At 37.4% G+C, this 23,844-nt stretch overlaps 2 protein-coding genes and 1 long non-coding RNA gene across 4 annotated transcripts in view; 2 read left to right on the top strand and 1 right to left on the bottom strand.

Moving 5' to 3' along the window:
- LOC132915421 (large ribosomal subunit protein eL39) overlaps nucleotides 1-23,844 on the top strand; it is a 206,073-nt gene that overhangs the window by 81,734 nt on the left and 100,495 nt on the right. The window lies entirely within an intron of this gene.
- On the top strand, nucleotides 62-1,259 carry LOC132915435 (uncharacterized). The gene is made up of 3 exons (XR_009659869.1): nucleotides 62-267; nucleotides 371-943; nucleotides 1,117-1,259. It is a non-coding gene; the product is annotated as an uncharacterized LOC132915435 (long non-coding RNA).
- On the bottom strand, nucleotides 19,552-22,842 carry LOC132915545 (proteoglycan 4-like). Its single transcript, XM_060975415.1, has 3 exons — nucleotides 22,707-22,842; nucleotides 21,280-21,990; nucleotides 19,552-19,604 (listed from the first exon to the last, which is right to left on the bottom strand). The coding sequence occupies exons 1-3, from the start codon at nucleotides 22,840-22,842 to the stop codon at nucleotides 19,552-19,554; spliced, it is 900 nt and encodes a 299-aa protein (XP_060831398.1).

Here is a 23,844-nt window from a genome sequence, read left to right as displayed (position 1 = left end):
CCACCCACATGCTACATTTTTATTTCTTTTTTTCCCCCAATAAATAATTTTTTGATTAATTTCTTGACGAGTCAAAAAAAAAAATTATTTCCGAACTATAATTTGATATCTATGTACATAAGATCGTTACTTTAAACTCGTTGATATCGCAGAAATTTAATCTAAGAAGGATCGATATTCTATGGATAAAGAGCTTTTAGTGGATGAAATTCACCGCTGTCTTTCGCCTAATATTGCATCGTTATGAAATAACCGACACGCTATTAAGTAATTTCTAGAGTACGTTTAAATACATTCATAAATATACTTCGTTTAAAGAAAGAGAGAAAAATAAGAAATTAATAGATAAAATACCTGGTATGTTCTTCAGAATCACAAGTAGATGCGCATTACAAATGCTAAGACCTTAAGGAGGAAAAATGTCGAGCAGTCGTCACGGGACGAAAAACAAAGAACAATCGGTGCTTCTCAGCGCAAAATAGTTAATACAAGGTATATAATAAGCTAACTGGATAATTCGCAATAACGATCGCCGCTCTAACGGTATATTACCACATATGCGTATGTATATCGACGTTCGGTCAGCAAATGTTTCCACGATCAAATATTGCGCGGCCGCGGTTTAATCAGCGCGAGTTGGAACGAGAGTGGTGCGACAGCTTTTTAATATCGCGCCGTGTGGTGGCGAACAGACAGCCGGCTCGAGTCGTCACGAATCACGTGGGTGCATCGACTGACATTTCACCTGGCATTCAGCAGGAATTTTACCTGGCCACTAACCGAGCCATCGCGATCTCCTGCATACAGTATCGGCCGCCTTGAAACAGACTTTTTATCCGACGGACTTTGGAACGTGTTTACCGAGCATCGTTCAACGCCTTATGGTCTGCGAGATCGATGTAATTCTTGTTCGTAACAGATGTTCCATGTAACGGAACTTCTTGTAGGATATTTTATGAAATTCTATGATCGGTGCAACTGAGTAGCGGTTTTTAGTACTTTCTAATACGGTTCGATTGAAATTGAAATAATTTGGCGCTATGCGAGAAGACACAATACGAAAAATCGATTTATACGCAGAGCAGATTTTCTCTTCCTGGCTTCTGCTTTTTTCAGCTGAGTTTAACGGGATCGAATGAAAAAATGTATAGCGAAACGTGAACATCATTCTGGAATCATACAATCGGAGATAGGTAACCTTGGACAGGTGAAAATCGACATGCACATTGACCTGAATTGGAGAACTCGATAAAAGGGACTTGAAACGTATGAAAATCGATAAAGCCTTAGCATGCGATGAACTTAAATTGAATGAAATCATTGAGGTCACTTGATTCCTATACTATTATCAGGAATATTATTTGAAGTATAGGTACAAGTATTTATTCGTGTTATCACAATTGCTGATAAATTTAATTGATTAATTGATAGATATATCAATAATAATACAATCGCGGATGAGATATAAGATGGAACATGCACTCAATATTCGATGTATAACGGTCGCGGGGAGATGCGATCACGAAAAAACCTGCTATTTCGCTGGACAAACATCCGCTTTCTCCGTAATTAGTAAGAGTGTGCAATAAACCTAAGGACTGTTCTTAGGACCATCCATAAACCGAAAATACCTGTATGAATAGAGATTAAGCTAAAAAGATTCGGTTTATGGTGGTCTCTTGGGTTTAATGCGGGTCAGTGTAACGAGGTGTAGGCCTTGGCGGCCAGACCGTGAGGGATGTCGCATGGGCCATCTCGCGCGACGTAACAGTATTTATCGAGTGACTTTCACAAAATAATTATGGTTGAAATAATATATAAATCTACATTTCTTAACACATAGTAAGGAAAACAAGAAGCCTTTCCTGTTTATGATCTAAAATATTCTATGTATAATGAGAATAAAGATGAGTATTTCTTCGAAAGTAATGATCTCGCTGAAGGCAGTTACAGTTACAACGTTATAAGATAATGACTTGAAAATAATTAAATCCTCATACTATCTACTCACAGGGGTTCCACAAGGAAGCGTCCTAGAACCCATACTATACACATTATACACGGCCAACATTCCAACAACTACCAATAGCAAAATACTGACATTCGCGGACGACACAGCTGTGCTAGTCAGGCACACTAACCCTGTAACAGCAGCCACAATGCTACAAGAGCACATCACAAAAATAGAAAAGTGGCTACAAGACAAACAAATTAAAGCCAACCCTAACAAATGCAACCACGTCACATTCACATTGAGAAAACAGATAACACCAAACATCTTCCTGAACGGCACGCAAATAACACAAACAAGGCAAGTCAAATACCTTGGACTTCACATAGATACACACTTCACATGGAAACAGCATATCAAATCAATAATAGACAAAATACAGACAGCAAGGAGACAAATGCACTGGTTAACAAGCCGAAAATCCAAACTAAGCACAGAAAACAAACTGAAAATATATAAAATAATCATAAAACCGATCTGGACATACGGAATTCCACTATGGGGAACAACAGCAATGAGTCATATAAACAAAATAGAAACAATCCAAGCCAAAATCCTTAGAACAATGGTAAACGCCCCGTGGTACGTTAGAAACGAGGACATACGGAAAGACCTGGGAATACCAACGGTCAAGGAGGAGATTACCAGATTCGCAAAAAGATACAGAGAAAGAATAGAAACACACCCGAACCAGCTGGCAGCGGAAACGAACAACACAACAAACATCGCAAGAAGACTAAAAAGGAAACACCCAATAGACCTCATAAAAGATATAACTTAGCAAACACGAAGTTGGCACCCCGCTAGGGGTAGCCACCCACATGCTATATTTATTTTTATTTCATTTTTTTTTTTATTACCAATGAGATATAACACTTACCAAATGCCCTTCAGGCAAATTGTAAAAACCAAAATAAACTAAAGAAAAAAAAAAAAAAAACACTTACCAACCCAATAGTACAAGATTCCTCTTGTATCTATCCTATTCGTGGTTGGCGGAGAATTTCTAGAAAAAGAAAGTTGGCTTGTTGCTGCATCGATAGCTGGTTATGGGATGTTTGAAGAGTTTTTGTAAAATTCTTGAGTGGGAAAAAATAAGAAAGGTTAAAAGCCTGACGCTGCTGGGGGTGTCTCTGGTCTTCGTCTCGTTCAACATTTACGTCTGGCTTAAAGCCATCCGTTCTTAAATAATGGTTGAAAAAATAATCCTGGTTAAGTAGCGATTCGACACGACACAACATACGATTAACAGATTCAAGGATAAGCCAAAATACAATATAGATATAATTGAAAGGAAAGATACTGCTTATAAGCGGATGGTGGTTTTAAATTCTTATTTGCTTTTTATAACACTATCTCTGCGCATTTCCATATCTGTGGAAAATTCCCTAGCCTGAAGATAAAAATCTTACTCCTTTGTCCGGAATTTCTTTTAATACTTTTGCTGTTATTATATCGTATTCAGGTCTTTTCTGTTGTTGTCTTTTTTTTTTTTAGTTTTTAATTACTGCTTTCTTTTATCATTTTTGCTTAAGATTTGTTACTTGTTAATGCAATCGATATTTGGTTCTTGTGCATTTAAAAATTTTTAGAATCCATTTATATTATTATTTGCTTTACAGCATGTCTGGTGATAATTAGAAAAAATAATTTTTTTGCAGCTCCTTCCTTACAATCCAACATTTGTAGCTTGCCGGATGATTATTTTTGCAATTTGCACAGATTACCTTTTTTATTTTTTTACATATGAGCAATTAATCGAGAGATACATATCTGAACATTTGACACGAGTCCGTAATTTATTACAATAATTTTTCGTGCGTCCATGTCGTTCACACACTGTGGAATATTATTGTTAGCTCTTGGCGTTTTTACTTTTATGAACGTATCACATACCACATTGGTATCATAAATTTCCTTGTTGTTTTTGTCTTATTCAAGTTCAGAGAGAAACATTGACAATGGTATTAATGCGACACTTTTGCTGAAGTAAATTATGTTGTATAGCTTGTGTCTCCTTTCCAACAGATTTATTTTGATATATTCTATGTTAAGTTTTGGGTGTTTAATTTACTTATAATTCTCAATGAGAATTGATTGTAAAAAATCTATCAAATAAAAAAAAAGTTTTGGGTGTAATTCTTTTATTATCACCTGAAACCTTTTTCTATCTTTGTTTAGTAGGTATAATAATTTACATTTTTATTTTTTAGAATTTTTCTTACTATCCTGTATGCGTCCGAATCGAGTTCTTGTATTTCATTTTATCTTCAAATTATTTCATTATATGTTTTTTAGTTCCTATATGTAGTTTTAATGTTTCCTCGTTTAATTTAATTTACATTACATTTAATGTATAGTTTTTGATATAAAAGTAGAATGATTTTGTAAATTCTCATCACTAAGGTTTTGTAATGTTATACATCTGTTTGGCCTTTACGGATCTTTTAACCAGTTGTTATTGCTTTTCATGCTAATTAGTCTTATTTTCGTACGTGAATTTTCCAAATCCACTTTTATTCCACTTTTCCTTTTTAGTTTGGCTAGCTTCCATTGTACATTGATAACTTTTTCATTTCCGTTTGGCACCTAATAAAGAATTAAAAGTGTGTTGCAAAACGTGTTTTTTCCTAAACAAGTCAAAGTTGTTTGACTAATATTTTTGAATTTGATAAATTTACAAATTTATATCTCTTCTTAACATTTAACGCTCCAAGTGTGCCTCTCAAACACAGAGTAAGAATAGAAACACACCCGAACCAGCTAGCAGCTGAAACGTGCAACACAACAAACATCGTAAGAAGACTAAAAAGGAAACACCCAATAGACCTCATAAAAGATAATTTAGAAAAAAAACGAAGCTGGCACCCCGCTGGGGGTAGCCACCCACATGCTATATTTATTTTTATTTTATTTTTTTTTCACCAATAAGATATAACACTTTACTAAATGTCCATAAGGACAAATTGTAAAAAAACCAAAATAAAATAAAAAAAAATACTATCTACTCCTTGCATATCTATTTATTTAGCAACTGTTACTTTTATTAGAAGTGATACATAAAAATGAACTAGAAAATTTTTATTACATAACATAACATAACAACGTAAAATCGTATCAAAAGATCGACAAAAATTGATATTATTTTTTATTTCATTTACATTTGTTATCTATTATCAAATGTTTTGTACAGATTATTGCAACATAAAATATAAAAACTTCAAGTATTTATAGTACTTAATGTTACGTCCCGCGCCTTTCTGCATAAAACAGAATCCATCCCTCGAGTAAGATGGACGTCAATGTCTAAATATCTCCATTGCATACCTTCGATATTCCTAACCCATTTACATCCAAGCGCGGATTAATCCACGCGCTGCGACTTCTTCTTTTTATTTCCATTTTAATCTAAATAATTTCTTTTTAAATAAATAATTTTTACTTTTTTCCTCTATCATAAAGAATGTAGGATGCGATGTTTGCGAATGTAATATTATCTACCAATCGTTTTCAACAGTAAATTTTCGATAAACTCCATGAAAAATTCGGATATCGTTTACTGCACCTACGACCGACCGCGCGCGGTAATAGGAATCAGTCCTCTTAAGTAGGGTTATAATGCAAATGGGCTAAGGACCCATCATAAGTTTTAGCATTTTGTACGGTTAAGGTCCTCAAGACCATCCAAATATGTTTTAAGTTGAAGCGGTCATTAGGGTTATTGTTCATTCCGGGAAAGTATGGGTAATGTGGTTTTCCTCGCGTTTGGTACCTCTTCCGAGCGACCTCCCTTTGGGGGCGGCTAGTACTCTCCCTTACCCATCAACCTTTCTTCTTACCCAATTAGCAGCGATGACCGTTGCCCCCTCTTTCCTAACAAGAATTGTCATCAACGAATCCACTTAGCCCTTACCCTTAGATACACCCATCGCTAGTTTTCCTCCGGGGCATCATCGTTGCCGAATTTCACTTGCTTTGCATTTTCTGATCAGTTACCATCTTCACTTGTATCGCGTAGGACGTTCAGTTAATGTTTAACTTATTTTCTATCAGTCGACGTCTTAAGTGATATCTCCAAAAGATATATTCTACGAGAAGAAGTTGTTGGAATAAAAAGTGACACAGCAGTGAATCTCATAGTGTCACGTGACTCCACCGTTATCATCAACGTAGCAACTCCAAACAACCAGAGGATCAACCTCGGGAAGGAAACATCTTTCGCTGCACAGTAACGAGCAACGCCGTTACTTATAGCCGGAACAACGTCAATATCGCAATTACAAGATGAGCTCGTTAAGCTTGAATGCTAGACAAGAAGAGCGCATTAAACAGTTGGCACGGAAAGCAGAAGTGATGAAGAGAAAATTTGAAGCACTTCGAACGGCTTTCAATAAGCATGAGTGGGACAGATTTATAATCGACATTAAAGATTATTTTGGTGACATAAAAAAAGAACATACGATTTTCAGGCAAAATCAATCCGAATTGGACGATAGTGAAACAATGCAGAAATATATTGAATATATTCGTAATATAAACATGTATATATGGCAGACAGTCAGAAGTGGTGAATTAAATTCGCAGGGCTTATCGGGCGCCCGGGAAACATCGGAAACAAGACGCGATCAAACGGCTAAACATTTAAAAGGTCTGTTTGACATACCTCCTTTGCAGCGAACATCATATGTAGATTTACGATCTTATGCAATAAAGATAGAAACTCACTATAACGCCTTGCAAGTGCTCGAACAACCGATCGCAGATACAATACTACTGTATTTATTCACGTCCAAGTTAGATCGCGAGACCAGGTTAAAATGGGAGGAAATGACAGAAAACACACCCTTCCCAACAGTCGCAGAACTTCTAACATTTTTAAAGGAGCGCTGTGATATATTAAAATCTAAAGAATCAACACGTCACACACGAGTGCACCCATACATCACGTCGCAGGTTCCCGTATCTTGTGCTATTTGCCGTGAACCAATTGGAATTTTGAGATACAGTACCCTCATGCCAAGAACCGCCAGAGAACGCTTCATAGCCGTCAATGAGGCATCAGCGTCCATCAACGTAGTTCGGCATCATGCCGCCGGATTCTGTCGTACGTGCGGGCGACACCACTCGTTGCATAGAAGCTTGAATCAATAATTGAGACATCACTAGCGGCCTAACATCCATTCGATCTCTGACACCTTTCTGGCCACCTTTCTCGACACCTCTCTTAACACTTCCACGTATCCGAAGAGTTGCATTAAAACACAATTGAGGCATCATCAACACGATAATCTTCAAGCCCATCACCCAGGCAGAGGAGACAATGAGAAATGAAGAGACAATTTGCGAAATTATGTATATAATATATATAACTTATCAATAAACATATTTCAAAATTACCCTGTTGCATATTGCATGATGTATATATATGATCTTCCACTCGTTGTTACAATTCAATTACACTATTTGTTATGTCGCGTGAGATGGTCCGTGCGACGTCCCTTTCGGTCTGGCCGCCAAGGTCTATCCCTCGTTACCCTGACCTGCAAGAAACATTAACGTGCTTAAAACATTGGATACTCAAATTTTTAGTAGGAAATTAAAAGATAAAGTAATAAAAAAGATGAAAAGAATGTTATTACCATCGTATACATTTTTAAAAGGAACTTGGAATACTTCATCAGTTTATCATTGGGATACTTTCAGCTGAAAACAAGAATTGGGATACTTCATGTGAAGCTGACTGTCCAAACCACAGCGATCATTTTGTAAGCATAAAACTGTGTCTCCCATATTTTCGACTTTAATAGTTTGCAGATAGCGAAGTAACATTCCAAGGAGATAGCGACTAGTATCCAAACACTGATAGACACTGACACAACTGGAATGAAAAATAAACATAGCTTTTATGGATTGGTGGTACAGATTCTAAGTGAAATTCTAAGTGGTAAATAGAAATCAATTTTATTTATGATATTAAAGATATAACGTCACAAATAAGGATTACATAAATCTTCAAATAATTACATCTATTCATATTAATAGATTGCAGATATTTATGCCAATTCATATTTTTATAAACATAATTGAAGATCACAGAGGGAAATTATTATAAATTACATTTCCACTTTTTATGGAAAAATAATTTTATAATTTTATTACACTTCTGACCACTCACAAAGTTTCCTCTTTATCTGGTTTCAGATTTAAGTACCTACAAATTTTTGCCAGCCCTTTGAATATTTCAAAGATACTATTGGGTTTAGAATATTATATAATATCACACTGTTTATATAATAATATACATAGACTGGTTTCTCCAGAGTTATAGATTTGGACCTAATTATTTCCATTTTGAATATTTCACATTAAAATACATACATCCTTTTAATCACTAAGTAACATTAAAATCATAAAAGCAGTAAAACTGGATTTATCTTTTTTTTTCTATGGTTTTCAACTGAAAGAGAAGAATCTAGGCAGAAATTTATTTTGGAAATTTATTTTAAAAGGATAATATAGAGGCAAAGGATAATAGATAGCAGAATATTAAGAATCTCACTTTATAATACTATATGATTAACAAACTATAGATATGTATACAATTTTATATTCTGATATACAAAACTGAAGAAACAAGTTTCAATTGAGGACTTATTTCATCTATTATATATTGTAACAATTATAAAACTGAACTTATGATTCCAATTGAGTGGTGTATAACCTATTGGTAGTTATGGCTATAAGTCATTAATTAAAAAAACATCTTATGTTGTATATTTTATATATTTTTGCATATATTACATATATGCATCCAATGCTTTTTATATATAGCCAAATAAGCATGGTAAAATTGAATACCGTACATAGCATTCGATAGGTCCCTCAAAGAAAATCCTTTCTTCTGCAGTGTAGTATCAATTCACTTCCTTTCTTAATAAACAGTTACAGGATTAAGCGTAATTTACAATTTGTGCTTCATGTTGAGAATTGTGGACCTTAGTCCCCAAAATAAATGTATAAGAACACTCACACTACACGTAGAAATGATATTAAAATAGTTTCATATTTTTTTAATATGTGATTTACAAGATATTCGTAGATAGACACTACACGCGTCTTAGCACTCTTTTTCTCTCGCCATATTTTTCATTACCATATATACGCACAGCTGCATTCTTTTGTTTACCACACGTTACGCACGCACGTACTCCCACACACACTCATACTTATATATGCGTGTCACTACTATGCGGTTAATACTGTGTAGCACACAAAATTACATATATCTTAATAATACGTGTTGGTTTATTAAACAGACGAGTGATAAAATTGTAATAATCAGTATATATTAAAATCACTTTAAATACAAGTACAGGGATAGTATCTGCCGGTCGTAATCGTCGCTCGCTCAATGTTACTGTTCAACTCTACGCTCGCTATTCGACTGTGTGTCTCGCTATAATGACTGTCCTAGAGCAGGATAAATTATAAAATAAATAGAGGATATTTTATTTAATGATGTACATTGTCCTACATGTCTGTCAGTTTCCTCAGAAATTTTAGCATTTTTCTTTTATATATATATAAATACCTGAAAATTCACGATCTATGTATAAAATAAAATTTCGTTCAAAATTATGTAGAGCTGCAATAGTTCCGATAGTTCACTTAAAGATTACCTAAGGCAGTCACATATCATTTATAGTATACATACGTATAGCAGTATACATATACGTACACCCTTTAATTCCTATGGGCTGCGTAATCCTATTTCTTTACTAAATCTTCGGTAATTCTAAAGACCCATAAATTGTTTATCGTTGATACTGAACAGAAATTGTACGAAATATTGTTCCAGGAAAAAAGATCCTTCGTTCTATGATAATACAAAATTTTAACTTTGGTAATGTTCATTTGTGAGAACAATAAAAAACATATTCATTGAAACCTGGATATTAGGACTGTTACAATACTTTATATGCCATAATTTCCATACGTAACATACAGAGCAGTACACAGACAACAAGAAATTATTTAGAGAATTTAAAAGCTTTTTTTCTAAAAGCTTTTGTGTTTGTTTCTTTATAGAATACAATTTTATACAAATTATAATTTTGGTGAAGCAGACATAGTGTACGTGCGACTTTTACCTACAAATGCTTACACACGAACCTCCGATATGTTAAAAGGGTAATGCGTCAATTACCGTCAAGTAAACACGTGAAAAGTATTATGCTGCGAGTAGAAATATTAATTTATTAAACACGAACGAAAATGTAACAAATCTCATTCAATTTCTAGTAAAATTAAATATTTTTAAAGATTTAGTAAATCCTTTTATACATTTTATTGACGTATATGTCAAAACGTGAAACTTAAACACTTTCGAAGGTTTAGCATCTTCGGAATTACCTATTACGGGTAATTATACGCCGCCAAAACTTTCGGTTAGTCGGTAGCCAGATATGTCAAAATATCTATCATTGTTTTCTATCACGACCACGGTAGCGCTATTTCGCAGGTAATTGAACAAAGGCGAATCCTCTCTCTATCACCATTAGCAAATATTCCCTCCCTCTGTCACTACCACCCAAATAGCCGAAACTAATTAGAATTATATACACACCTGTATTACACTGTATTTTCTGTCAATTAGAAATAGTTTATTTTTTCCTCCAATGCACATATCTTGCACACTTCGCAAAAGAAATTCTCGCCAATACAGTTAACATCTCTAAACCCTAATATTATTTTATAGATATAGTATTCTGTTACATTGTTATCATTTGTTACAATTTCATTAACGCGTAATCTTTTCATCCTGTAAGGTATGAGAACACACGACATTTCATAAACATTGTTCGGCTGAAATTATGCATACATAACAATAACGTATACGCGTACGTATAGTAAAAATTACCCAAAAACTATATATTCAACGAAAAATCAAACTTAATGTAATTTTTTACATGGAGCTACAGAATGTATTTAACCATATTTGAAAATGGCACTGAGAAATACTACACAGTTGTCTCCCTACAATAACATACTAGGAAAATCAATCTGAAATGTACTGCCGCCTTCAAACATGCTCTAAATAAATTCTTATTACAGAGTGTTAATTAGCGTGAGACTATCCCTCGTTACCTGGCCGCTGTCACGTAAAATTATGCAAAAGAACAACAAAAAAGAATAAAAAAAAAGAAACTTTATTTTTCTTCTAACACTTGGTTTTACAATCTACTTCCGAGCTCTAAGCGTGACCTTTTAAGACTGAAGCTCTTATGATTTTTTACTTTCGATCGGATCCGATCGCTTTCTTTTGTTATCCCTCAACATCCCCATCGTCCACGCATTTGCCAGGCGTCCGCGGCCGTTGCCACGCGCTCTTTCTTCTAGAGCCTTCGGTGGAAGGACCGTTGGGATGTTGATGGTTCATTAGGCACTTCAGCGATATACATTGTCGCCGAGTGCCGCCACATCTTTATCTCCGATTTTAAAGTGAGCCGGTCGTGACATACCCCCCTGGTTAGATTGATCTTGGTCCTCTAAGATCTTAGTAGAATGGAATTATTTAAATGTAGATCGAAGGATATGTTTACCCCCTTTTTTTTTTTTAGGGATCATTATGAATTGGTTTTCTGCATGTAATGGTACAAAAGTTATTTCGTTAATCTTAAATATAGCAATTTTACAATATTTGTTAGTGTTCGGGAAGCTAACAATTTCAGAGGCGTAATCATGTTGTAGTTTTCGATCGTGAATTGGTTGGGTTTGTTTACAAAGCGTAATTCCTATCCCGTGAATTCAAGGCATCTAATTAAGGGTATTATTACTAGTGCTAGGGTCAGCATTATCCTGAAAAAAGTACGCTTTCAGTCGGTTACCATGTATCTTTTTCTTAGCATTGTCGATAGAAATAATGTAATAAGGAGTTTTCACATCGTTAATCCTGTAAGGTCCTAACCATTCAATGTGCAACTTATCTCTTTTATGGTCGTTGTGAATTAAAACAAAGTCTCCTTTTCTAAACACGGTCTGAGTTTTAACAATCTTTCTTTCTTGGTCTCGCTTGTATCGTTGCTTATTCTGAATAAGCGTTTTGTGAGCTGTTTCCCAATATTTATTCAGTTGTTTTTGCCAAAGTGAGTACATATCATCATAGGTAAGTGTGGGGAATTTGGATATTGCGGAAGGTAAGTTAGCTTTTCGCCCAAAGGTCAATTCAAAGGGAGAGAATCCTGTTTCCTTCATGTTTCGCGGTGTTGTACCCTAAACAAATGAAATTAAGTACTTCGTCCCATTCTTTGTCATTGTCGTGTAATGCAGTACGAATTAAATCTTTAACTGAGGCATGCGTTCTTTCGAGAGATCCGTTACTCTGTGGGTGAAATGAAGTTGTTTTGATGTGTTTGATTTTAAAAGCTTCTTCAAATTTCGTCATTAAATCGCTAACAAAATTTTGTCCCTGGTCTGTTAGGATCGTTTTTGGTGCCGAAAATATGTAAATATAGTGTTCAATGAGCGCATTAATTATGGATTCAGTTCGTTGCGTTTTAAGGGGAACTAATATCAGATATTTCGTAAGTTCATCGTGAATTGAAAGTATGTATTGGTTTCCGCGTTTGGTTTTCGTCATCGGTCCTATGATGTCCATAGCGATTTTGTCGTTAGGGTTAAGTGGCGTGTCTGAGATTTGTGGGGATTCTTTGGGCCTGATACGTGTTAGTTTCTCCTTTTGACATGTGTCGCATGTTTTCACAAAGTTTTCTACTCTTTCTAAAAGTCCGGAAATTTTGAATTTATCCTTGATCCGTTGATACGTTTTTTGTATCCCTAAATGTCCTACGGTGTCGTTATGGTTTTCCTTTATTGCTTGTAGAGTATTTCGTTTTCGTCTAGTTTTAAGATGGGATTAGGTGCATAAGTAATTTTCTTGTACGTGTCGTTAAAATATATTAGCATGAGTTTAATCTGCGTTTTCTCTAATTCAGTGAAATCGTTATTTCCTATGCCGATTTTTGTTGTATCTTTAAGAATTTTGTAAAGTCTTCTGATCCAAAGTGTCTCGTCGTATTCTCCTAAGTCGTTTCGAGTTAATTGGTAAAATGTTTGGTCATTCGGTTTAATTTCTAAGAGTTTCGGATTTTCGTTGTTCTCTTTCCATGCGTTGAATGAATTAGTGTGATCAATTACTAGGTCGAGGTTAACTACTTCGTCGCGAGTTACCGCGTGAACTCTGGATAAAGCATCTGCAGCTGTGTTATCTTTACCTTTTGTATATTCGATTTCATAGTCATATTCTTCGAGTTTAAGTCTCCAACGGATCAGTCTGCTAGAAGGGTCTTTGCAATTGTGCAACCACTTAAGAGCTTGGTGGTCGGTTCGAATAATGAAGCGTCGTCCTAACAAGTATTGTCTTAATCTTTTCACGGCCCATACGATGGCTAGAAGTTCTTTTTCTGTCGTGGTATAGTTTCGTTCGGGTGGATTCAGTGTTCTTGAAATGTAACAACAAGGATAACCGTCCTGTGACAGTATTGCTCCTAGTCCTTCGTTACTTGCGTCGGTAGTTAAGGTAAAGGTTTTGTTAAAGTCTGGATAAGCTAATATTGGGAAATTACAGAGTTTGTCTTTTAAAGTATCAAAGCTAGTCTGGTGTTTGTCAGTCCAATGAAATGGTGTGTCCTTTTTTGTTAAGTCTGTAAGGCTTTTCGCGATTTTGGAAAAGTTTCGAATGAATTTGCGGTAATAACCTGCTAAACCTAAGAATGATTTCACGTCCGTGGCATTGCGGGGTAATCGAAAGTTTTTTACAGCGTCTAATTTCTTGGGGTTTGGTTTAACTCCTTCGGATGAAACTACATGGCCTAAGTATTCTAGTTCCGGTTTTACGAATTCACATTTGTCCGATTGCAATTTAAGTCCTAATTCCCTGAGTCTCTGAAATACTATCGCGAGGTTTTCGTTATGTTCTTGAATCGTTTCTCCGAATATCACTATGTCGTCCAAATAAACAAAGCAGTATTTTCCTACAAGTCCAGTCAAGGCTCTGTCCATTAATCTTTGAAAGGTAGCGGGTGCGTTTTTAAGTCCGAATGGCATTCGATTGAACTGAAAATGCCCTTGCGGTGTCGAAAAAGCGGTATATTTTTTAGATTTCTCGTTCATTGGAATTTGGTGGAATCCTGAGGATAAATCAAGTGCCGAAAAGAATTTTGCGTTTCCTAATTGTGTTAAAATGTCGTCTATATCGGGTAAAGGGTAAGCGTCTTGTTCTGTGAGTTCATTTAGTTTCCTGAAATCGATAACTATCCTCCATTTCTGTTTTCCTGAGGCGTCTAATTTTTTTGGAACTACCCATACCGGAGAGTTATAAGGAGATTCGGATTCTTCTATAATATTTTTCTTCAACATGTCTCCTATTTGTCGCGAAATCTCGTCACGGTGACATTCCGGTGGTCTATACGATCGTGTGTTAATGATTTTGTCTTTAGTTAACGAAATTGTGTGCTGAGTTAAATTAGTACAGGGCAAAAGATCGGTTTCTAAATTAAAGATGTCAATATAATGGAAAATAATCTTTTCGATGGATTCACGGATTGGTTTTTCAATGTGATCTGTTCTCACTAGGCTTTTTAGTTTTGATACGTTGGAAAAGTCATGAGAATTTTGAATATTGCTAGAAATTTCAATGTTTTGCTCACCAGTGTTGATAAAACATACTTTAGTTGGTTTGCCTTCCAGATAGATTGTTTGAACTCTGTTTTCTCCAGGAGTTAAGTGTATTGGTTTCTGAAATAAAATGGTTTTGTCGTTTAGTCGGATTTTGTCATTGGATATTGAATAGTTATACTTCTCTAAACATGGTAGCCCAATGATTCCATCTTCGATAATAGGGAAGTTGTTCGGTACTATGTGAAAAATGTGATTTTGTCCAAAAATTCGTTTCGTTACGTATTCGTTAGTTTCGTATTTGTCTCGTCCCATAGAAAATTTTTGTTTAGGCCCTATTTGTATCGCGTTGACAGTTTTGTTACGTTTCACCAGGTTTATGCCTGCTCCTGTGTCGACCAGAAATACTCGCTCTTCGGTTCGGGTTGACAAAGGTATTGCGAGTAGTCTTCCCGTGGCGATGTTGACTCGTATGTCTCGTACGGTTCGTCCATCTCCTGGTTCGATGTTGTTCCTTGTATTTCGTCCCTTTCCTGGACTGCCTGAATCCTTGCGGGTGGTCGATCGCGCTGGCTCGGTGGTAGAAAATTTTGACACTTGTTGGCAATATGTCCCAGCTTTCCGCACTTGAAGCACTTCATCTGCGCGCGTTCAGCAGGTGGTCTATTTTCTATTTGGTTAAATGTAGCAGGTTTCTGAGCTGCTGGCGTGTTAGGCGATCTTGATGGTACATTAGATCGTCTTACCTGCATTGGCTGGTTGTTTGCGCGATTACTAGCGGAAGGTAACCGATTACATGACCAATTAGGTTGTCGTTCTTCTCGCAAGTAGCGTTCTACATCGGCTGCCTTTTTTTCAGCTTCCGGAAGATTCAAGGGTTCACTGCTTAATAATATTCGCCCTATGTCGCGTCTGAGTCCCTTTAGGAACACACGAACAGTCTTCTTCGTGATTTCTTCGGTCATAATTTTACGTGTCAGTGGTTGTGGGTACTCATTGGTTATTGCGTACAGCAAACGGTTGAGTATTCTTCTAAACCGAATATTAAAACTTTGCACTGATTCCTCGCGCCCCTGTCTCAACTCTCGTAATTGTTCTTGGTACTCATTCGAAGTCACTTGTGCTGCTAAGTTATTTCTCAGTGCGTCGTACAGATCACTGTAACACTCAATAGGAATGTTGCGAATACTTTGGGCTGCTTTTCCCACGATTTTTTCCACTTTTATTGCTTTTAGCAACAGATCTTGCTCCATACAGCGATCCTTCATACTTCTCACTTCTTTGATGAAGTCTTCAACTCCTACATCATCATCTCCGTTGAGCGTTGGGATGTAGCGTATTGCATCCTTAGCTCGTAGAGTGGGAGAAGCGGGCGGAAAATAGCCTCTTTCTTCCACCTCGGGTTGTTCGATATTGAGGTGAACAGGTGGGATGTCTGGAGCTGCTAACCCTGACAGTTTGCGTGCTTCTGCCATATTCCCGGTGCGACTGATTGCTGTCGACGCACTTTCATTGTCTTCGGTGATAATGGAAGCAAAGTCATCGGTCGCAGGGGATCCGAACCCAGTCCGTAGCGCTGCGACGGTTTTCCCGAGATTCTCGATTTCTGCTGTCCTGTGTCTGTTCTCTTCGTCATTTTGCATAGACAAACGTAACATTTCCTCTCGTAAAAGGGCAATATTCTCATTCTGTTTTTGAATACTGTCCCATATTGCTCGCAACATTGGGTCAGTTGAGGTTGAAGTTTGAGATTCGGTTGCCTTAGACATTATTGCGCTGATTTCACTTTTATTGTCACTTCGCTTGGTTCGTGATAGTTACTTTGTTGTTGCGGATGACCGTAGTCCCAAATAATTCTATCTTTCGTAGATGATGAATGTCTTTTGGTTTCCGAACAAACACTTTTCACTATCCTGGCAGGATCGCCAAAACGTCACGTAAAATTATGCAAAAGAACAAGAAAAAAGAATAAAAAAAAAAAGAAACTTTATTTTTCTTCTAACACTTGGTTTTACAATCTACTTCCGAGCTCTAAGCGTGACCTTTTAAGACTGAAGCTCTTATGATTTTTTACTTTCGATCGGATCCGATCGCTTTCTTTTGTTATCCCTCAACATCCCCATCGTCCACGCATTTGCCAGGCGTCCGCGGCCGTTGCCACACGCTCTTTCTTCTAGAGCCTTCGGTGGAAGGACCGTTGGGATGTTGATGGTTCATTAGGCACTTCAGCGATATACATTGTGGTATACATTTGCACGGTGGTAGGAATGGTTTTTTTGTCGAATTGGTAGTTTTCACTTATATTTTCTTATGGTTTTGGAATCCACCAATATTTTTTTGTGTTTTTTCTGTGTTTGTCTTTAGTGTCTTTTTGGGGGAGGGCCATGTTGTACCTCCACCTGGTGTCTGCAGTCAGTCCGTTTAAGTTTTCCTCGTAGAGTATTGTCTTTATCCCTGTTTTTCTTTTTATGTGGAAAATTATCGGGATATTGTTTTGGTCTTGGAGGTAATTTTTTTCGTCTAGGTATAGGAACGCTTCTGGGGGGATGTAGCCTGTTGTCATTGTATTTTTGTAATATAGTACGTTTGGGTATAAGCCGCTGAAGATTAGGCTGTTTTCTTTTATTTTTGACGCTTGTGCGAAATGATTTCTTGCTAGTTTTAGTATGTGACAGTCAATGCGGTGAATGTTGGCTAGGTCGTAAATTTTTTTGTTTTTTATATATTTTTTGTATCCGCTCTGTTCGGATCTGTACGCATTTTGGCAAGCTCTAATGCATTTTCTTTCGAAAACGCGAATTCTCTCCATTAGCATTGCTGGTATGTTGTACCAGATTGGGCAACCGTATGTTATAATTGGCCTAATTAGAGCTTGGTAGCATAATGTTTTTACATTGCTCTTGAGATGTTTCGAATAAAATAGTCTTTTTGCTCTCCAGAATGCTTTATTGGCCTTGGCGAGTTGGGTTTCTATGTGTTGTTTGTAATTTAGTTTGTCATCTATGTTTATGCCTAGGTACTTTACGCAGTTTTTGTGCGGTATGATTGACTCTTCGGATGCCTTTTCTTTTAATTGGAAATTTTTGCAGTGTTTTCTTTCTGCTGGGCCGATTTCGCTGGTTTTGGGTTTGAACAGTATGCTTTCGCATTTGTTTGCGTTGATTCTTAGTTTCCATGTGTGGTAGTAATCGTTGATTTTGTCGAATAGTTCTTGGAGGTCTGTGTTTATTGTTTTAGTTTTGCGGCCTGTTACGTAGATGATTAGGTCGTCTGCGAAGGCTATGGAGCGTTTGTGGGTAGATTTGTTCATGTCGAACAGGTTTAATATGTCACTGTTGTATACAGTTTACAGTTCCTTGTTGGAGTCCGTTTTTTATGGTGAATTCTTTGTTCGATGTATGAGAACCCTCGGTCATTAGGAATGTTCTGATTGTGATCATGTCCCATACTATTTTGATTAAGTATCTCGGGAAGTTTTTTTTTATTAATTTATAAATGAGGCCTGTGATCCAGACTGTGTCGAAGGCTTTTTCGAGATCTATTAAGCAGGCGGCTACTCGTTGTTTTGCGTTTAGTGCCCAGCAGATGTCTGACGTGAGTTTGTTTGTCGCATGTAGTGTGGAGTGTTTGTGTCGGAAGCCAAATTGGTTTTCTGGTATAATGTTTTTTTTTTTTGCAGAATGTAGTTAGGGGGTTGTTGATGACTACTTCAAATACTTTGCTTATGTTGGGGAGGAGACTTATTGGACGTAGGTTTGTGAGTGATGAGCCGTCTTTATTTTTTTTATAGAATAGTACTGTGTAGTACCATTTTATTTTGTTCGGTAGGTGCTTAAGTGAGATGTTCGGGATGCCGTCGAAGCCAGAGGATTTTTTATTATTTAGCTTGGCGAAGATTTTGTTTAGTTGGTTATAATTTGTAAAATCATTTATTTCTGTTTCTGGTTGTTTGGGATTGTCTGAGGTGTTTTCGTTTGAGAACGTGCAGACTGTTTTGTTTAACGTTATGTCTTGTTCTATTTCGTTTTTGAGTTTGTTCGTTTCTGCGATGATGATTCTGTTTAATTCTTCTCGGCCCATGTGTTCGTTTTGGGTGTGTGTTTTGGAGAAGTGGGTGCCTATGATGTCTAGTTTTTCTGTTGTTTTAGTTATTATGAAGTTATTCTCGGTGTCTTTGCTGGTGTTGTGTATCTCTATACCTGCTTCTTGGATGAGGGGAGCTTTCTCTGGGGGCAATTTGAGCGGAGTGCTGGGGTTTTGTTCTTTCGGTCTGAAGATTTGATTTATTTGTGGGAACATGTTGGCTGAGTCGTTTTTGGAGATATTTTTTATTTTGTTTGTCCAGTAGAGGTTTATAGAATTTGCGAATTCTTGTTTCTGTTGTAATTTTATTTTGTGTAGTAGGTATTTTAGGTATTCTAATTCCTCTCTTTTGTCGTAAGAGTAGTTGTGTTTTATATTGTTTATTTTGGAGAGTATGTAGCTTTTGTCTCGTTGTAGTTCTTTTATTTTGTTGTTGATATATAGATCGCAAGAGTTTTTTTGTTTGAAGGTTGGGACGGATTTTTGGAGTGCGCTTTGTATGTGTTTTTCGATTTCGTCTATGTATGTGTCGATTTGTCTGTTTGTTAGGTTGACGTTGTTGTAGATATTTAGGTCGCATTTCTGTTCGAGTAGTTTTTGGAATTTTTTCCAGTTTGTCTTTTTGTAGTTGTACTTGGGGGTTTCGGTTTGTGTTTCAAGTGTTAGGTAGTCGGATGTGTTTTTGTTTATCTGTAAGAGTATGGCTTTATGGTCGCTGTCGTAGTCTAGGGTTTTGAGCGTGTTATTTGGTCGTAAGTTTTGGATTTTTAGTCGTGCATCTGTTAGGCATATGTCGAGGTATGAGCCTCCTTTTGGGTAGGAGGGTAGCTCGGAGCTGTAAAGGTTTGTTTTGTAGTGTATGCTTTTATTGTCTAGCCAGTTTCTGATGAAGTTTCCTCTCGTATTGTTTAGTGGGTTTTTCCAGCTTGTGTGTTTTGCGTTAAGGTCGCCGGCTATTATGTGGAAGTTTTCTTGTTTGTCAAGCTGTAAAAGTTCGAAGAGGTTATTGAATTCGTCGTTAAATTCTTTTTCGTTTCCGTAGGTTGCGTAGGCTGCGGTGATGAGTAAGTTTTCCTTTTTGTTTATTTTTATTTTTATGGTTGTCGTCTCCAGGGTTTTAAAATTTGTTATTTTGTCGTTTTGGATTTCTTTGAATTTCAGGGGGTTTTTTATGAGGATTGCCGTTCCTCCTCTTTGGATAGCGTTTGGTCTGTCGTGTCTTATTATGGAGTAGTTTTTGAAGGATACTTTGTGTCTTTTGTTCAGTTTTGTTTCTGAGATGAGTACGATGTCGGGGGTTTCTTTGTTTATTAGGGTTAGCATACTGTATCTTTTTTGGTTTGAGATTAGAGAGTTTGCATTTATTGCAATTATTTTCAGGTGTTTTAAATCTAATTTGGATGTTTTATGTTGTGTTTGTTGGTTTGGTGTGTTTTGGCTAATTGTCGACTGCGATATCTAAGGAGTGTATCTAAGGATGGTGTTGAACCTGTCTTCGTGCGATGATATTGCATTTTTTAATTCGTTGAGTTGTATTTGTTGTTGATTTAGTGCTTGGATGATACATTTTTTAAAATCTTCGAAAGCGTTTAATATTATTTGTTGAGGGATGATCTCGGTTGTAATTGGGATTTGGTTTGCCCGCGAATCTAGTTTTGGGTTTATTGTGTGAGGGGGGTTTTCGATTTCCTGCTTTGGTCTTGCTTGTTGTTTCACTGCGTCCGAGAACTTTAGTTCTGGGGTGTATTTTCGGCTTATCTGTTCTAGTCGTTTGATTTTTGTTTCTTTGTCTTTTTTAATTTTTTCTGAAAGTTTTTGGCGCAGCTCTATGATTTTGGGGCACCCTTTGTATGACGCGGGGTGTCCGTAGCTTTTGCAGTTGACGCAGAATATTTTATCCTTTGTGATTGTATCGTCTTTTTTTATTTTGCACTCGCCTGGGCCATGGGGCTCGGTGCATTTTACACAGCGGTAGATTAGGTTGCAGTTTTGTGCTGTGTGGCCTAATCGTTGGCATTTGTGGCATTGGGTAATGTCATTTTTTCTTATTTTTTCCCACGTTATTTTATAGTAGCTTAGTCTATTTATTTTTTGTAATTTCACGACGTTGCTATTGGGGGATACCTGTACTATGTATATTGGGAGCAGTCTGTTACTTTCCCTTGACTTTCTTGTCGAGAAGCGCGATACTTTCGTAAACTGTATGTCGTCTATTTTTAATGCTTGTAAGTCTTCTAGTATTTCTGTCTCTGTGAGGTTAATGTCTAGTCCTTTTAATAGGAACGTGTGATGTTTTTGTGCTTTTGGTGTGTATGTGTAGAACGTTGTGTTTGTTGTTATCAGTAATTCTTTTGCTTTAATGTAGTCGCTTAGATTATGTAGGTATAGAGCGTGTTTGTTCGCGTGTATTCTGTTGATGTGAAAGTTTTTGATTTTGAGAGCGTCTTGTAAGAGAGCAATGGTGTCTTTTGGGTCTTGATGAGTTATGTTGATTGGCGGGGGCCTGTTACCTTTTGTGGGTGAGGGGGCGTCCTGTTGTTCCTCTGTAGGGTGGTTGGTGGGCTGTTCCTGTTGTGCTTGTTCCCTCGGTGCCTTTGTCGGTGGGGGTTGCTCTTTTGGTTTGATCAGATGAGTATGTTGATTTTGTGGTATCGGCGGCCTCCTAGGTGGGGCGAGGGGGCTGTTTGTTCGTGTGTAGTTTGATTTTTCTTGGGTGTGTGGTGTTCCCACTGTGGACGTAGTCCTCCTGTTTGCTTTGATTCGCATTTCATTGTTCTTCCTTCTTATGGTTTCCACGATCGCATTTTGTATTGTTGATTCTTTTGTTGACGTTGCTTGAGTGTGATTCTGTTGTTGCGGTAAGGTGGTTTCCTGTGTTTGTAACACTTCAAATCTGTTTTTTGTTGGTATCACTGGTGAGGGAGGGCTTCTTGTAGTTTTCATATTTTTGTTTTCTTTGACGGTGGTATCTTGTGTATTGTTTTCTTCTTGGATTAGAACGAGATCTTCTTCTGTGTTTTCCGGGTTGTCTGGTAGTCTTTTGGACCTTCTCACTAGCTTTGGTTGTGGGTTGAGTTTCCGCGTTTTTTGCGCGGAAAGTCTTATGCTAATGTTGTTTTCTTTGTCCGTTTTTGGCGAGATTGCTTTTCTTTCAATGGTTTTTTTTGTTGGGCTTAGGGAGGGTTCCGTTTTTTTGCTTTCTGCTTCATTATCGATGTCGCCTATTTTTTTATTTATTTTGTTTTATTTTATTATTATTTTTTTTTCCTATTTATAGCGATGGTGTCACTAATCAATTTTCCACTTTCTGCCACTTTTTTCTTTTTTCCACTTTGTCTTTCTCTTCGCGAAAGATTGTCTAGTTGGCGCGCGCACTGCTCGGGTCTGGGCCAGCTGTCCCTTTTTTTTAGGGCTGAGAGGTCCGTTTGGCTCGGAGGTTCGCAGTCGACTGACTGACCTGCCAACAAGAGTTAGACGATCTGGATGACGAGGACCTCGCGCAGGAAGCGCAGGCCTTGAAGGATTTCGGTGAGCTGAACGGGCGACTCAAAATCCTCGCTGGTAAAAACCAATTATCAACTTGTCTGACGTCATCAAATCACGAATTAGAAACCAAGTCAGAACGGACCGCCGTCAAACTGCCAGACATCCAGTTGCCCAAATTCGACGGCACCATCGAAAATCGGAAGTCCTTTTACGATACGTTTATGTCCGCCATCGATCGAAATGAGAACCTGACGCAAGTGTCAGAAATACCACTACCTGCGATCGTCCATGACCGGTAAGGCCGAGAGAAGTATAAGTTCGTTAGATATAACCGAGTCCAACTATACAATTGCACTTAATGTGCTAAGGAACAAATTTGATTTTCACCGTCGAATATGTATGCAGCATTGGCGTCTGATACTTGATTATCCCAATATATCAAAGGAAACACCTGAAGCCATAGATGATTTTCTTAAGACGGTAAAACTGAACCTGGCCGCATTAGAGAAACTAGAGGAGCCGGTCACGTCAAATGTTGTTTTGGTCGAACTACTCACCTCGAAATTACCCTCATCCACTATAAGCATATGGCATCACACCTTGCCCGATAAAAGGATGCCCTCGTATACTCATCTGATAGATTTTCTGACGGCACGGACCAACGGCGATCAGCCCATCATGAGATCACAGGAAACAGAGGAGTCGACTCATCACCGTCCTAACCGTCGATATCGCCCATCACGAGGACAAACTTCCACCACCTCAAAGCGGACACGGATCTGTCATCTCTGCCACGGACCTCATGAATTAATGAATTGCCAACTCTTCCAAGCAAGGACGGCAAAGACACGTATTGAATTAGTGAAGGAGGCATCGTTATGCACCAACTGCCTAGGCACAGGACACACCATCAACCAATGCTCCACTGGATCATGCAGCATTTGTCGACGACGCCATCACACTCTCCTCCATCGAAACGACATTCAGATAAGGAAAAAGGTAGTGAATCACGCGATCACCCGGTAGTAGGTCACCCAGTGATAGATCATCAAGCGGTCGGTCGTCGAGCAGTCATTCATCGAATGGCCGGTCTAACAAAAGCCGATCTCCCGATGGATCACCTATACGTCGTCATACTCCCCGATCGAGACGCACTTCCGAAGCGAAGCGACGGCCTACTACGACTCCCGTTGACGCGTCTCAAAGCGAACGCGTCTCCCCGCGACTGGACGAAAATACAATTTAATTACAATGAAATTTCATGTATTTTTACCGCGCTCATACATGTTGTTATTAGAATACAAACAGTTGCAATAGTTTCAGAACCTGTTACTTAATTTTACTTCATTTTAATGAAACAAAGAAACTATTTACTTTTGTTTGTATTTACTTTTGTGTAGACTATTAAAAACTCACTCATACAGCAAGTATTTCGCATGATCAATTGCTGTTTCTTTCTTTTTCCTACACATTTCTTTCTATTTTTTATATTAAGGACTTCAATTTCCGTGCAATATACCATACACTCAGAGTTGATGTGTTTAAACAATAAAATCAACCTGTTAAATAATTTATTTTTATACTTACTC

This window comes from Bombus pascuorum, chromosome 17 (assembly GCF_905332965.1).
Source record: "Bombus pascuorum chromosome 17, iyBomPasc1.1, whole genome shotgun sequence".
NCBI lineage: Eukaryota > Metazoa > Arthropoda > Insecta > Hymenoptera > Apidae > Bombus > Bombus pascuorum.
The sequence above is the reverse complement of the archived record's forward strand: the minus strand, read 5'-3'. Positions and strand labels throughout refer to the sequence as shown.